Raw genomic sequence first — 17,593 nt, forward strand, 5'->3', positions numbered from 1 at the left:
TCACCCACTGGACAAGTTGACATTACAAATTACACTGTTGTATACTCATATAATGGAACAGTATCCAGCAATAAAATTTTTTCATTAATTTTTTTTTTTTTTGCCCCACGGCTTGAAATCTGGCCTCACATGCTGGGGGGAAAGGCAGTTCAGAGAGAGAAGGGACCACCAAGTAAAGGGTGTTGGGAGGACCCAGTCGGGTTGGGAGATGAAATATATAGTTTTGCAAGTGATGCAATTTTTTTCTTCTGGTTTTTGGGCCCTATGTGGTAATCTAGGGATCACTCCTGGAAGACCTTAATGTGGTGCCAGAGATAAAATCCAGGTTGGCTAAAGGTAAGGCAAGTGCTGCTGTACTAAACGCAAGGTAAGTGCCTGCTGTAATGCTCTGGGCCCCTGACCATGAAATGTTGGTTGACAGTTGAAGAGACTCTTCCAATGCATCATTTTCAACAGAAACTCTACTGTCATTCTTATTTATTTTTGTTCTTTTGTTTCTTTCCTGTCAACTTTTTATTGCTGTTGTTCTGGGGCTACACCTGCTAGTGCTCAGGTCTCACTCCTGGTTCTGTATTCAGGGATCACTCCTGGTGGGGCTTGAGGACCATAGGGAGTGACAAGACTGAACCTGGGTCCACTGAATGCAAGCTAAATGCCCTAACAGCTGTACTACTGCTTCAACCTCATTGCAACTTTAATATTTTTCTCTAGTAATATTTGGGAATTAAGTTATGACGCACTTTAGTGTACTTTTCTTCATGTGCCTTGTGTTTCTTCAAATTATGGGTTGTTTTCCTCAAATTTAGAAGTATCTTGGGGTTGGAGTGATAGCACAGTGCGCAGGGCATTTGCCTTGCACGCAGCCAACCCAGGTTCGATTCCCAACATCCCATATGGTCCCCTGAGCACTACCAGGAGTAATTCCTGAGTGCAGAGCCAGGAGAAAGCCCTGTGCATCGCTGGGTGTGACCCAAGAAGAAAAAAAGAAAAAAGAAAAAAAGTAGAAGTATCTTGGCTATCATTTCCCAAATATTTTTTTGTTGTCCTGCCCTTTCATGGACCTGAGCTATATAACTGTTAACTGGCACAAAATTGTCCCAAAGCTCTCAATGCTGTGCTCATTATTTTTTTACTTATGCCAGTTTTGGTTTTTGAGTTTACCATACCTTTATTCATAAATGTATGATCAGATGTTAATCCACCCAGCATAATTTTCATTTGCTTATTTTTGAGCCACACCTGCCTGTTCATGTTCAGGGATTACTCCTGGCTCTGTGCTTAGGGATCACTTATGGCGGACTCAGGGAATCATATGTGGTGCCAGGGAAAAAACCTGGGTCTGCTGTGTGCAAGACAAGTGCCCTAACCGCTTTACTGTTACTCCAGCCTCCCATATTTTTCATTTTATATGTAATTTTTCTCTTCATAAGTTTGATTTGGCTTTGATTTGATTTTACATATATATATTTGATTTGATGACTTGACAGAAATATCTTTCACATTTCTACTTAACATGCTTAATCATTCAAGCCAGCCCCACAGGCAGATGCTAATTTATTTTGTATTGCTTGTTATGAATACTATGAGATGTTGGATTGCATTTTTTTCTTTGATGTTTATTATTTAATTGAATGTCAAGCATTATGAATTTTAATGAGTTAGGTGGTGATATAGATAAAAAATATGTATAAACAAATTCTTAAATTTGTATTGAAACAATGCAGCTAAATTCATTAGAAACAAGCTGATCCTTTTAGATGTTGATTTTAAGATTGTTAGTAGATGCCTTGTACACAGCTGAACATGGCCTTGATCCCTGGCATCCCATACAGTCCCTCCAGCACTGTCAGAAATAATTCCTGAGGGGCTGCAGTGATAACACAATGGGTAGGGCATTTGCCTTGTACGCAGCAGACCTGGGTTCAATCCCTGGCATCCCATATGGTCACCTGAGCACCGCCAGGAGTAATTCCTGAGTGCAGAGCCAGGAGTAACCCCTGAGCAACGCTGGTGAATTCTTCCAAACATTTAAAGAAGGCCTATTGCCAGTTCTTTTCAACAAAATATTAGCAAATAGAATCCAACGACTCATGATTAAGATCACACACCATGACTAAGTGGGACTCAACCCAGGAGTGCAATTATGGCTTAACATTCACAAGTCAATCAACAAAGTTCACCATATCAATAAAGAAAAGATTGAAACAATACCATCATATCAATAGATGCAGAGGAAGCATTTGACAAGATCCAACACCCGTTTATTATGAAAATTCTCACCAAAATGGGAACTGAAGGAACTTTTCTCAATATAGTCAAAGCCATCTACCACAAGCTCAGGGCAAGCATTATTCTCAAGGGGGAAAGACTAAAAGCCTTCCCTCTAAGATTGGGTACAAGGATGCCCACTCTCACTACTTCTGTTCAATACAGTACTGGAAGTACTTGCCATAGCAGTTAGAGAATAAAAAGATATTAAGGGCATCCAGATAGGAAAGGAAGAAGTCAAGCTCTATTTGCAGATGTCATGATATTATACTTAGAGAACTCTAAAGCCTCTACCAAGCAGCTCCTAGAAACAACAGATTTGTATAGTAGAGTGGCAGGCTACAAAATCAATACCCAATAGTTCATGGCTTTCCTATATACAAATAATGAGAGATTAAAGTGATACGGAAAAGAAAAAAAAATCTCACAATCGTACATCAGAAAATCAAGTACCCCATAATCAGCTTAACAAAGAAGGTAAAGGACCTGTACAAAGAAAACTACAAAACGGTACTTGAAGAAATAAAAGAGAACATGAGGAAATGGAAACACATCCCCTGCTCATGGATTGGGAGAATTAACATTGTCAAAATGGCAATACTCTCCAAAGCATTATACAGATTCAATGTGATCCCTATAAGGACACCCATGACATTTTTCAAAGAAATTGATCAAACACTTCTAACTTCATATGGTACAATAAGCCCCCGAATAGCTAAAGCAATTCTTGGGGGGAAAAAGATGGGAGACATCACCTTTCCCAACTTCAAACTGTACTACAAAGTGGTAATAATTAAAACAGCATGGTATTGGAATAAAGACAGATTCGCAGACCAATGGAAAAGGGTTGAATATCCTGATACATATCCTCAAATATATGATCATTTAATCTTTGATAGGGGAGCAAGATTGAGAGTCACATGTCCTTCTCTCCCAGAAGGGAGCATAACATGACACCATAACCATGCCACCAGACCCTGCGCCAGGCTGTTTCATTTGGGGTGCCCCGGGGAGGGGGGGAGTGCGACCCCTCTGCAACACAAGGAACCCAACACTGGAAGCCAAAAACTTCTGGAACTCAACCACCGCCTTGCTCACAGCTACTCTTCACAAGCTCGGGCTGAGCCTCACCAATGAGTAAACCCATTCCTGACCACGCGACACTTCATGCCACACATCCTGCCCATACTCCAAGAGTACCGCACCACATTTGATGGGGTTCAAAATAGGAGGCAACCAATCTTAGAGTGAAAAATATATACATATATGAGGGCTGGAGCGATAGCACAGTGGTATATATATATATATATATATATATATATATGTATATATATACATATATATTTACAGATAAAAGCACACAAGGATCAACCTTTAAACATGTTAGTGATCTCTTATAGAAGGGCAGGATGGTCTCTGGGTGAAATACAACAGTCTTCACACTCTTTCCTCTAAGGAATATAAAATACATTATTTCGGTTCTGCTTTGAGGCAGAGGTTGGGATTTGGGATGGAAACATCCAAAATATGGTGGTGGTGGGAAGGTGCAATAGTGGTGGGACTGATGTTTGAATATTAAATATAATCAAATACTGCGAACTACTTTATAAAATAAAAATTTTTTTAAAAAATGAAGGGAGCAAGAAATAGGAAGTTCAGCAAGGAAATCCTCTTTAACAAGTGGTGCTGGCAAAACTGGACAGCTACATGTTAAAAAAAAATGGGCTCAGACCTCTATCTAATGTCATGCACAAAAGTCAGATCAAAATGGATTTAAGAGCTCAACATCAGAGCAGAATCCATAAGGAACATAGAAGAAAAGGTAGGTAAAAACCCTCCACGACATTGAAACTAAAGGTATCTTCAAAGATGACACGCCACTGGCCAAGCAAGTGGAAGCAATGATTAACAAATAGGACTACTTTAAACTAAGAAGCTTCTGCAATTCAAAAAGACACAGTGACAGCCTACAGAATGGGAAAAATTACTCACCCTTTTGATAAGAAGTTAATATTGAAGGTATGCAAGGTACTGGTTGAACTCCACAAGAAAAAACATCTAACCCCATCAGAAAATGGGGTGATAAAATGAACAGAACTTTCTCAAAGAAGAAATTCAAACAGCCAAAAGGCACATGAAAAAATGCTCATCACAAATCATCAGGGAGATGCAGATCAAAACAACAATGAGATATCATCTCACGCCCCAAAAGAATAAGAATACGCATTCCTGGGGCAGATGTGGGGAGAAAGGAACGCTCATCATTGTTGGTGGGAATGCAAACTGGTCCAGTCTTTCTGGAAACAATACAGACATTTCTTAAAAACCTAGAAATAGAGCTCCCATTTGGACCAGCAATACCACTTCTGGGAATAAACCCTGGGGGGTCTGAAGACACACAGCAGAAAAACCATCTGCACTCCCTCTCATGTTCATTACAGCACTATTCACCATAGCCAGAATCTGAAATAATTTGTGTGTCTGAGAACAGACGAATGGATCAAGAAACTATGACACTTCTACACAATGAAATACTATTCAGCTGTTAGGAAAAATGAAGTCATGAAACTTGGCTATAAATGAATGGACACGGAGAATATCATTCTGAGTAAAATGAGTCAGGAGAGGGAGAAATATATAATGACTGCATTCATTTGTGGTATATAAATATATATATATGATTAATATCCACAACCAGAGAAAACAGGGCTAGGAGGCCTGGTCAGTGCTTGGAATCAACCACAATGTGAGATTAGGTAAGATATAGGGAACAGTATGACAATAGCTGGGATTGATTATGTTGGACAAGAACAGAGTGCTAAAGGTAGGTAAAGGGGGGCTGGAGTGATAGTACAGTGGGTAGGGTGTTTGCCTTGCACACGCGGCCTACCTGGGTTCAATCCCTGACATCCTATATGGTTCCCCAGCACCGCCAAGAGTAATTTCTGAGTGCAGAGACAGGAGTAACCCCTGAGCATCACTGGAATGATGCCCAAAAAGAAAAAAAAGTAGGTAAAGGGATATTCCAGATAATCTTCAGAGTCTGATTTGCAAACCACACTGCTCAAAGGAAGTGGGGTGGGAGGAAAGAGAGAGAGAGGGAGAGAGAGCAAGCCTGCCATAGAGACAGGGGGTGGGGGAGTGGAGAAGCGATGAGAGGGAAACTAGGGACACTGGTGCTAAGAAATGTACACTGGTGGAGGGATGGGTCTTGGAACCGTATGACTGAAACCTAATCATGAATAGCTTTGTAAGGGTCTATCTCAGTGTGATTCAATTAAAAAAAGTATATACATACATACATATGTATATGTACATACATACATATATATATAAAATCCACAGCAGTGAAGAATAATTTACTACTGATATGAATAAATTTCAGGGCTGAGAAGTACAGTAGTACAGTAGTATAGTTTGCTTTCCACTTGGCTAAGTCAGGTTTGATTCCCCAGCACTACATCTGATCCTCTGGGTACTGCCAGAAGTGATCCCTGAGCACCATCATATGGGTCCAAAAACCAGAGAGAGACAGAGAGAGGTGGGAGGGGAGGGAGGAGAGAGAGAGAGAGAGAGAGAGAGAGAGAGAGAGAGAGAGAGAGAGAGAATTCCAAGAGCCAGGGAGGGAGATGACAAAAAGGACTAGTGAACAAAAAATAAATAGTATCAGTAGAGACTTATGTATTTAAAACTGCCTACAAATTGTTCGGTATCGCATCAGAGTAATAAAATCTTTTAAAAGAACTTAGAATAAATCTCACAGAATAGTTCATCTCTTGTCTTTATCACTGTTTTTTTACACTGTATATCAGTCTCCAATGACCAGGCGACCTCCTGAGACTGGCCATTGGTGCTCGGGCCTTACTCCAGACTCTGAACTCAGGAATCACTGCTGCCAAGGTCAGAGGACCATAAGATTTGCCCGGGTATTGGTCTTGGCTGATAGGTGGCCACACCCCGTGATTCTTGGGATTATTCCTGGCTCCAACAATGCACCTCAGAGTTCTTGGTGCACCATATGGACAGCAGGGATCGCCAGCCCTACCCGGGTTTCCTGGACCCACGAGCCCCAGCAGCTGAGGTCCTCCAGAGCCAGCCATGGCCATGCTGGGACCACTCTCCACATGTCCGGACAGGCCTCATACATGAAAGAACTGGCAGAGGACCCAGGCATGAGGTTCCCGGGGCTGAGGTCTCCAAGCCTACTCGGATTGGGACTGGGCCTTCTCCACCCAAACCCCCCATCTTCCAGTAGGTAGGCGTCACACCCACCAGCTGCTGCCAGCGCCAGGTTGGTCCCATCAAGGGCCAAGACACAGACTAAAACCTAGCTCCCTTTGGAGAACCTGGCAGGCTACCAGGAGTATCCTGCGCACATGGTGGAGTCTGGAAAACTTCCTATGTCGTACTCAATATGCCAAATACCAGTAACAATGCTGGGTCTCATTCTCCTAATCCTGAAAGAGCACTGAAATGGCTCTTTTAAAATCTCAGGACTAGGAAGAAGGAAACGTTACTGGTGCCTGCTCGAGGAAATCGACGAATAACAGGATGATCATGATCAATCTTCATTAATGACATCATGACTGGTCTGACACAAAAAGCCAAAAAAAATAATAATAATAATAATAAAAAACTTCAAGAACAAAAAGAAAACAAGAATTATTTATGTATTGTCTTTTGGGTCACATCCGGCAATGCTCAGGGGTTACTCCTGGCTCTGCACTCCTGGCATTGCTCATGGGGGACCATATGGGATGGCAAGGATTGAACCTGGTTAACAGCATGCCAGGCAACAGCCATACCTGCAGTATTATCATTCTGAGCCCCCCACACCCCCCACCTCCTTGATGGCATAAGACATTATTAGATGAATGAAAAGCGATAGAATGTTATCATTAGTATTGCCTTATAAGAAAATTTAAAGTTCTGCATTGAAACAAAGGGATACTACACAGTATCTCAAAGCCAGATGAAATAAAGATCCCAGTAATTAAAAGTATATGCAATTCTAAGAGCCAGTATTACTGTAATTCTAATTTGCAACTTTGTACTTTCTATATAATTTAAGAGAATAACTAAATATTTAGCAACAGATGAATGGACATATACACAGGGAGTATTCTTCGATGATATAAGAAAATTCTAACATTGCTATATACAACATGACTAGACCATGAGGACATTATGCTTAGTGAAATAAGTGGGTTATAAAAACACAATTACTATTTAGATATTAAACACAGAAAATAAAAGAGCGGTTCCCAGGATATAGGGGCTTGGAGGACAGAGTTTAATGTACATAATTTCAATTCTGTAAGATACAGGGCTTTTTATTGCCACACTTTTAACACCACAGTTTACAAAATCGTTCATGATTTGTTGCAGGCATTCAACATTCCAACGCCAAACCCATTATCGCTATCACTTTCCCTCCACCACTATCTCCATTTTCTGCAGCACCCCTCAAGCCTGTCCCCATAGCAAGCCCACAATAATTTATTTTATATTGCCTGTTTCCATTAAATGGCTAGTGGAATGATCAAAAAATACGTTAGTAAAAGAAAATTTGTGAAATTTGTTATAGCTCACCACAGGACCATTAAGTCCTTGTCTAAGGGTTTACTAAGCTGCTGTTGTAAGTTAAGTCTTATGTATTAATGTTTTTGTTAGTTGAGATTAGTTTGGCTTCTAAGTTACATTCCCATCCAATCTAGTGTGCTCCTACTGGAATGTTAGTAGCGTAGAGTTTGAAGATGTCGTGTGGCCAAGAATGCAGCTGTGTACTCCAGAAAATCCAGAATACTTAGCAGCGTAGTCCGGCCAGAGGCATGGTGGCAGCTGTTGGGGTGTAAGTGCCAGATCTTTCGTAGAGCAGGAACTTGGCCTGATCTTCTTCCAAGATTGCCCTAGAGCTTTCAGCAGGGATTGGGTATCCAAGAAATTTCTGTGGCTAGTTGATGTCTTTCAAGATTTATTTATGAGTCTCTGGAACAGAGCTGAAGATGAGCTCATAGGGCAGTGGTGCGGGATGTGGGTGTGGCTGCCTAGCGATAACAGGTTTTTTTGAGAGGATGCTGATGGTTGCAGTTAACAGGCAAATAGTTAACATTACACTTAATGGTTACATGCCAAATTTAAAAATTATTTGACTTTCTGGTGGCGGGGGGGGGGAGGAGGCTGGTAGCTATAGCCAACAGTTCTCTGTGCTTACTCCTGTTTTTGTGCTCAGAGAGCACTCATGGAGATGCTCAAAGTATCATATATGGTCTAGGGATCAAACTAGAGTCAGAAGGATGCAAGGATGCAAGGGAAGAACCTTACTCTCTGTACTATCTTTATAACCCCTATTTCTCTTTTCAGTTGATTTGTCATTAGTTCAAGACATAATAGAATTTCAAGTATAGTTTAACACCAGTATAGTTCTATATTTATTATACCCACCACTAAATGGCCATCCATCATCAAAAAGGTCCCACTTCTCTCGCACCCAATGCAATTTTTATTTTTGGGCCACAACCAACTATTTTCAGGGATTACTCCTGGGACTCTGCACTCAGGAATCACTTCTTGTGGTGCTTGGAGTACTGTAAGTGGTTCAGAGAATCAAACCAGGGTTGATCTCATGTAGGACAAAGTATATGACCCATTAAATTTTCTCTCCAGCAACAAATGGAAAACTTTGACTTTACTGCCATAAAAAAAATACAGAAAAAAATTTCTAAAGTGAAGAGTGGGTGACTCCTGGTTGTTAGATAAGGTTGTCCTGAAAAAAATGCTATTTCAGTTAGCATCTATAGAGTTTAATCACTTAACTTCCCGTTAGTCGGCGATTTGCTCGAGCGGGCGCCAGTAACGTCTCCATTTGTCCCTGTCGCGTGCTAGTGTAGCCCAATGGCATCTGTTCGCTCCGGGAACATGAAGGGCCTCAAACCGATCGTTCATGATCTTGACGAAGAAGTCTGACCATCTGGAAGGTGGGCAGCCACGCGGTCTTTTGACATCCCGTGGAATCCAGTCGGTAACAGCTCTAGTCCAACGGTCGTCTTTAAATCTCATTACGTGACCAGCCCATCTGATTTTCGACACCTTGGCAAATGAGACAGCGTCCCTGATTCTTGATCGTCGACAGATGTCAGAACTCCGGATTCGTTCTCTCATTTGAGTGAAACGTGATATTCCAAGCATAGCTCTTTCTATTCTTCTTTGGGAGACCTGAATAGCGTTCTCATCTTGTTTGTGTAGGGCCCAGGTCTCTGAGGCATATGTTAATGCAGGAAGAACAGTGGAATCAAAGAGATGTGCCCGGAGCCGGAGGTTCTTCATCCTCTTAGCTATTTCTTCTTAGCTATTTCTTCGACGTTCCTGAAGGCGTTCCAAGCCGCTCTCTTCCTCCTGCTCAGCTCGGGTGCCAGGTCATTTGTCATGTTGACCTCTCGACCTAGGTACACATAGCTGTTGCATTCGGAGATGGTCGTTCCATTGAGAGCGAATGGGGCGTCAGGAACAAGGCTGTTTCTCATAAACATTGTCTTCGTAAGATTCAGCTGTAGTCCTACCTTTCCACACTCACGGTCAAAGTCGGCCAGCATTTGTGCCGCTTGGCTGATGTTTGGTGTTATTAAAACAATGTCATCAGCAAAGCGGAGGTGGTGTAGTTGCCGACCATCTATCTTCACTCCCATTCCTTCCCATTCCAGTCGTCGCATGATGTTCTCGAGGGTGGCATAAAGACTATAAAAAAACTCAGGGTAGAGGAAAACTCATTTACGTCAATTGGCAAAATAGCTGATTCACTATGTAGTTCATGTTAGACAAGGAATAACTACAAAAGTACTGCCTACTAACACCAACAAAACAATGTCCAGGGCTGCAGCTATCAACTGGTAGGGCACATCCCTAGAATGCACAAAGTCCTTAGTTTGTTTCCCAGCAGCAAATGCCTACCCCAGCACTGCTTGGTATGATCCCAAGTGTGCCACTTAGTAATTGGTTTTGTGACATTAGTACTGACAGGCCTAAACAACATTTAAACCACTCCTGACAGCAACTACTGCAACCAAACCACTGGACTGAGTGTTGCTGGGAGTGGCTTGAGGAATCACTACTGGAAAAGTTGCTTTTTTTTACAAGCCGCTGACCACTGGATTTGATCTGAGGAGTGATCTCTAAGTGCAGAGCCAGGAGTAAGTCCTGAGTATAGCAGAGTATGGCCCCAAAACAAAAAAGGGGAAAAAATAGTGTTCATTATAAACTTATTTTGAATTTTACTATGTAATAATTTTCTTATAATTTGAGAATGTGGTTAGCTTTTATAGATGTATAAGAATCAAAAGCAGGATCATTATCAAATTTTCTTTTTATGGTTTACTTAAATTTGGGTCATTCATTTCGATTTAAAATACATGGGTGAACACACAGGTGTCTGCAGCAGTCCTACCAAAGAATGGTATCATGGCTTGAAATGACATTTACTTTATGTAATAAGCACAAAGCATGCATTTTCAGAAAAACAACCAAGAACTATCAGGCTGCAGAATTTCCAAGTTTAAGTTTCAGAGTGCTGTTTTATGGCTGAGGATTGACAAAACAGAAAATAGATCTGCAAATCATTAAAATGTTTTGTTTTCGTACTTCAGGATTAACAGTTTCTTATATTTGGGAAAAGAATCAAGCAACTATTAAAATCCAACGTTTCCTGGCTTATTTAAAGTGCACAGTCAGTTCCACCAAAATGTTGCTGAGAAGAACTGAAGGACAGAATGTGTGTGCACGCACACACATGTATCCATATGTATTCATATACACATACATATGTATATCCTTTAAAAAAATGAGCATTTTCCAACCATTTTTAATTGTATTTATTAGTGCCACTTTCCACAGCTGAATCAATGAATAATCGCATTAAACTGTATCTAGAGGTCAAAGGAGTCTTAGTACCTGCTGCTATAGCTGTAGAGGGAGCCTTGTGCTCATACCAGTGACATCCCTAGAAGACAGCAGAAGCAGCCCAGTGGGGAGTGCACCCCTGGCCAGTGTGCCCCTCGTCAGCAGGGTATCCATACACAGAGTACCAACTCCTGAGCAGCCAGCACCCAGGACAGTAGCAGGGGAGAGAAGTGCCTCACCCAGTCCAAAGCACGCTTCCCCCCAATACGCCAACTGACTCCTTCCCAGATGGCAGCACTGTGGCGTGTGGTCCCCTCAGAGCAAATGTTAAATAATCTGAAAAAGACTTCTGAATACAGAATCAATACATTCGAAGATAACAAAATGGAAAATAATGAACAAAGTAATTTAAATAGAAATAATGGAACAAAAGAAGTACCAAGTCTCGGAAGCAGAATGGATGAAGTTGAAAAACAAATCAGTGACCTTAAAGATAAGATACAGAAACTCCATCTATAAAGTAACAGAAAAGAGACTGAGATATGCTGTTGTCAGTGCTAGGAGGAACCACCTTGGGGATCATAGGAATTACAAAAGGAAAGAGGAAGAGAGGTTGGTTGAAGAATAGGTGAAAATTTCCCAAATTTAAACAGAGAGATTGAAGCCAAGAGGCCTAAAGTAACTCTAAACAGAACAACGCTGATCAAAATGGCCAAAACAAAAGACAGACTCCTTAAGGCAACCAAAGAAGCAAAACGATCACTCCTGGCAGTACTCAGGGGACTGTATATTGTGCCAGGTGGAACCTAGTCTTTAGGATTCATAGATTTTGCTAATGAAACTTACAAGCAAAAAAGATAATGGACTGGCATTTCAATGGGCCCATCCACAGCTCCTGAACCTCTGCTTGCTGCTATATCCTATGAAGGAAGATTAATTTCCAGCCTCCAGACCCAACCTCAGCCATTTCAATAGGCCAACATCCACCACTCATCTAATCTCACACTGCCTGTAGTTATATATCACTGAGTGAAAATAGACAGGGAAGAAATTAAAAGGACTACTCCATTTAAAGTACTGTCCCAAAACAACAAATATCTAGGAATCAACTTAAAGTATGTGAAAGACTTTGAAGTTTTAATTCACTAAAATTTGAAATACAAGAGAACATTAGGAAACAGAAATATTTCATGTTCATGGACTGGAAGACATAATGCTGCTAAAATTAGCACCATGCCTAAAGTATTACACAGATCCAATCCAAATCACCATCAAAATTACAGTGACTTTTTTTTAAGAGCTTAGAATAAACTCCACAGAAATTTGTATGGAATCATAAAACTCCTAGGATAGCCAGACCAATTCTGAGAAACGACAGAATAGGAAGTGCTGCATTTTCTAACTTTAAATTGTACTGTAAACTATAGTATCAAAATTGTGTGGTACTCTTATTGAGACTCTGAGATCAATGTAACAGAATGAAGAGCCCAGAGATACTTAGACTTTTTATTTTTGTTTCTGGGCCACACCCTTTGGCACTCAGGGTTTACTCCTGGTGGGGTTGGGGGATCATATAGGATGCTGGAGATCAAACCTGAGTTGGTCCCATTCAAGGCAAGTGCCATACCAACTACTCTATCTTTGACCCCAATACTCTTAGGTTAATCCATATGTACATAATATGCCCATAATATGGACAGTTAATCCACAGCACAGGGGCTGGATGTATTTAAATAGAGGAAGAAAAGCCTATCCAACAAATGGTGCTCTACCATGGTACAGATAATAGAGTGGGTAAGACCCTTGCCTTGCAGGGGGCCTACCCAGGTTGGATTCTCATTATCCTTCATTATCCCTTAGGGTCCTGCCAGCCACAGGAATAATTCCTAAATTCAGAGTCAATCCTAAATGCAAGCCCTGAGTATCACAGGTGTGACTTCAAGAAAACTCCCTCAAACAAAACAAGTGCTTAGGAAAACTGAATAGTCACAAGTGAAAAGTAAAACCGGTCTTGTATTTCACACCATTCCTCAAAATGAATTCACAGTGGATACTCCGGAAAGATTTGTTAGACCAGAACCCATGTAGCACTGTTCTCTCCTTGTTCATAGATTTGCGCGAGTGGGCACCAGTAACATCTCCAGTGTGAGACTTGTTACTGTTTTTGTCACATCACATATTGCCCACGGGGAATTTGCCAGGCTCTGCCATAGCTTGCCAGGCTCTCCGAGAGGGGCGGAGAACTCATAAAAGTACGTTGAGGAAACAGGTCAAACTACAAGATATGCAACTCAGAGGTGTCTTCAATAAATTGACTCCGGGAAGAATGAGCAAAATCAAACCAAAGGGGTTATGTCATATGTAAAAGTTTTTGCACTAAAACAAAACCCTCAGGCTAAAGTTTAAAAGATACCTTACTGGGGCCGGAGCGATAGCACAGCGGGTAGGTGTTTGCCTTGCACACAGCCAACCCGGGTTCGATCCCTGGTATCCCAGATGGTCCCCCAAGCACTGCCAGGAGTAATTCCTGAGTGCAAAGCCAGGAGTAACCCCTGAGCACTGCTGGGTGTGACCCAAAAAGCAAAAGAAAAAAAAAGATACCTTACTAAAAGGAGAAAATATTCGTACACCACGCGTCAGAGAAGGAGCTAATCAATCACTAACAAAGTCAAACAACAGAACACCCAGCCCCGTTTTTTGCGCCGGGCAAGATAGCAAAGGGGTCGGGGCCTCTCCTGAGCACTGCGGCCTGCCAGTCCCGAGCCCCCCCCCCCCCCCCCCATAGTATCTTCTAGAACGCCAAGGGGCTCGGGGGCGAATCACAGCTGTCGCGGGTGGGGACGCCCTCCCGCACGCCGACCCGTCGGGCGCTACACCGGCTCCGCAGAGGCTCCCACCCCCGGCCTGCTTGGCGCCTCCACGACCCCTGGGCGGGCGGCTCTCTCCTCTCCCGGCTGCCGGTGGCGGTGCCGGGCCCCCCGCGGGAACCGTCTCCTCAGTCCCGGGAGCCCCGCGCCCAGCGGGAGGGCCCGAGGGAACCGTCCCCTCAGCGCCGAGGTACAGGTACGGGCGGGAAGGCCCGAGGGCACCGTCCCCTCCGACCCGGAAACGCCGTCCCGGGGCCCCCGCGGCTCGGCGGGAAGGCCCGAGGCCCGGCTGCGGGCCAGCCCAGCCGCCCGGCGGCCCTCTCGGCCCCGACCGACCGCGTCTCACTCCCCGCACGCCGCAGCCCCAGCCCCGGCGCACGGGAGAGCCAAGCGGCGCCACAGCCCGGCCGCGAGCCGCACTCACCAGCCGCGCGTGCGCAGAACCGCGGCAGGTCGGCGGGCGGGGCCCGCGGGCGGCTCGCGCCTGCGCACAGGGTCCGCTCCGGCCGGGGACGCGGGCTCCGGGGACTCGACCTGGAGCGCGCTGGAGGGAGGCTGGCTGAAAACTGTTCTATTTATCTAAGGGGCCTCAAATACTCTGGCAAGGAAACAAATTCAGGTTTCCAAGAACCCGATTTTGCAGCAGATTATTTATTTCAGGCATTATTTCAGTAGCCGGGGGCGTTTGAGATATCTGCATGCCCGCAGCTGCGCTGGGACCCCGTGCAGCAAGGTCCATGAGGACCGCCGGGTGGCCAAAGTGGACAGTTTCATTTTAAGTAAAGTAAGATACTAAACGATTTTTAAATGTTGATCAGGAAGACGTACTCTGCCTTCCAAAACATCAGGCCGTTAGTATGCCTTAGCACACATATTTTTCATTTGAGGCTCAGCTGCAAGGAATTGCAAATTCCAAGTTATTGATGGCCATGAGTTGTCTTCAGGCTAAAATAAGACCAGCTACTAATTTGGCCATTCTTTTGAGGGCGGGCCACACCCAGTGACACTAGCTGCAGTATGGGGGGAGTCGCTCTAGGCCGTGTCTGGGCCACACAGGGGAGTTTCCTGCCATCTCCCCCGCCCCACCTGCGCCCAGCTAAGAATCCAGTCTCAGACGTCTCTCTGCGAAATGATTCACTGCATAGCTAATTGTCCTTGGCCCGTGTGGAGTGGCGACAGCAGAATGTACGCCAGTGTCTTCTAGCGCTGCATTAGGACCTAGTGGAGCTTATTACGGCAGTTGTCAAATTACGATACAGTTCTTTTTAATTCCCCAAGATAATTCATTTACAGTGCATTGCTACCCTTCCTTTGCTCCCACTTTCTTTACTAATCTTTAAATCTTGCTATATTTTATACATTCTATACATTCTCCTCAGTCGGTTTAATCCTTTCTGGTAAAAGGAGAGCACATAAATGAACCAGTTGCCAAACGGTGTCATCAGTGATTTGTTCATAAAGAAGGGGTACAACTTTGGGGTGCGATCATTTCTATTTTATTTTTTGGTTTTGGGGGACAAACCTTCAGTGCTCAGGGCTTACTTCTGGCTCTGCACTCAGGGACCATCTGGGATGAACTCGGAGATTGAACCCCGGTCCACAGTGTGCAAGGCAAGGGTCTAACCTGCTGTACTATCTCTCCACCCCCTAAATATTTTTTTAATTTTTTTTTATTGAGCCACCATGAGATAGTTACAAAGCTTTCATGTTTGATATCCAACTATGATGAGCAATCATCCATCTCTCCACTAGTGCAAACTTCCACCACCAATATCCCCATTAAACCTCTAATTCCATCCCAGTCCTTACCCTGCCTCTGTATCACTGTAGCACTGTTGTCCGTTGTTCATGGATTTGCTTGAGCGGGCACCAGTAATGTCTCCATTGTGAGACTTGTTACTGTTTTTGGCATATCAAGTACCCCACAGGGAGCAGGTCAGGCTGTGCTGGCGGGATACTCTCGGTAGCTTGCCGGGCTCTCCAAGAGGGGTGGAAGAATCGAACCCAGGTCAGCCACGTGCAAGGCAAACGCCCTACCGGCTGCTATCACTCCAGCCCTGCCTCTATGGCAGACAATTGCTCAGATACTCTCTCTCTACTTTTGGGCATTATATTTTGCTCGAATTTTCCCACCACCATTCAAGCCTCCCTTCAAGGGGCAGACGCTAGATCATTCATTTTCCATTGTTCATTTTGTATATCAGGAAAGGTCGTGTGGCCACATAAGCGGCCACACAGTTCAGAGGAATAGTCCTGATGCCCACATACTGGACCCATGCTTGTAGAAGCTCATGGTTGCAAGGATTCCATCTGGAGGTGGGGAAACTGCACCTGCTCAATCTAGGGCCTCTTGGTGATATCAGCTCGGTGTGGGGGGTCCCAGATTATTCTCCGGTGTTGTGGTGCCTGCCATCTGGGACTCTATACTACCAGCCTCTAAATTTCTATTAAAAATACTGCCTTCAGATCTCTAGCAATCAAGCCTCTATCTTTATTTTCAGCAGATGGAAAGTCTGTTAAACCAAGTATTTCAAGATGAGGTATAATAAGCAAAGCACCAAGAAATAGAAAAATATATAACCTAAAAAAATTCGTAATACAAAATAAGAAAGAGTAATGACCTATATTTCCTTGCAGGGAAGACTCTAGCAAGAGAGTGCCTTCACTTATAATCGCAACTAAAGCTTAAGCAAATTATTTTTGGTTTGAAACATTTTTAAGTTTCACTTGTTTTTAAAGCCAAGGAGACACATTTCTTATATATAAATCATTTCATGTAACATTAATGGGTAGGGTGTTATATATTATTTTTATAACTATTTATATAGTTCAAAGTTACACAACCCCCAACAGGATCGGTTGCTGAAACTGCACATCAGTAATATACAGATTTCCCTGGTAAAACATTTACAGTGCAACTGAATGGTTTTGTACGTGATAAGGATCAAAGATAACTTATTTTCTCATGGAAAGGAAGGTGAAGTTTTAATGTACCTTCAAATCAGAATCTGTAAATCAGTAATTATTCACTTAGATATGACTGGTTCGTTTTGCTGGAATGCCACGTTTCCATACACTGAGAAGCCATGCCCCAGTGATGCCTGCAGATCACCCACTGTCTATTCACACAGCAGTGCAACAGCCACACCCGCACCCAGCCACTAAATCTTGCTCATACCATTTTTGCCAACTCAAATGACAACCAGCCTACCAAGTGCAGCACATGCCCAGCCTTTCCAGAAGAAACTTGTGAACCCTCAAGAAAATCTTCTACTCATTCTGATCTTCCATGCATCTCAGACATCTACATCTCAATCTCCTCAAACACATAAATACATATCACCATATCCGAGGCCTTCACCTGAATTCAGGGAGATCCATGAACAGTATCTACAGCCATGTTACCTGGATAACTGTGCTAGTGGTAGTGGTTCAATAGCAGCCCACAAGACACAGGGCCAGGAGAAGGTGGGACAGAGATATGGCACAAAAATGAAGATTTATCTAGGAATATTTCATGAAGCCCAACTCATTTTTCTACTATTTAGAGAATGCAGATTCTGTAT

The 17,593-nt window shown here is 43.2% G+C and overlaps 1 protein-coding gene across 1 annotated transcript in view; it reads right to left on the reverse strand.

Annotated features, from left to right (window-relative positions):
* The window catches only part of EEF1AKMT1 (EEF1A lysine methyltransferase 1), a 35,983-nt gene extending 23,861 nt beyond the window's left edge, over positions 1–12,122 (reverse strand). The window contains exon 1 of the mRNA XM_056133024.1: positions 12,007–12,122. Within this exon, the coding sequence (XP_055988999.1) occupies positions 12,007–12,032 (26 nt within the window). The 5' untranslated portion in view covers positions 12,033–12,122. The remainder of the gene's footprint in view (positions 1–12,006) is intronic.
* Between the last annotated feature and the right edge of the window lie 5,471 nt (positions 12,123–17,593).

Source organism: Sorex fumeus, unplaced genomic scaffold, assembly GCF_029834395.1.
Source record: "Sorex fumeus unplaced genomic scaffold, SorFum_2.1 ptg000095l, whole genome shotgun sequence".
Taxonomy (NCBI): Eukaryota; Metazoa; Chordata; class Mammalia; order Eulipotyphla; family Soricidae; genus Sorex; species Sorex fumeus.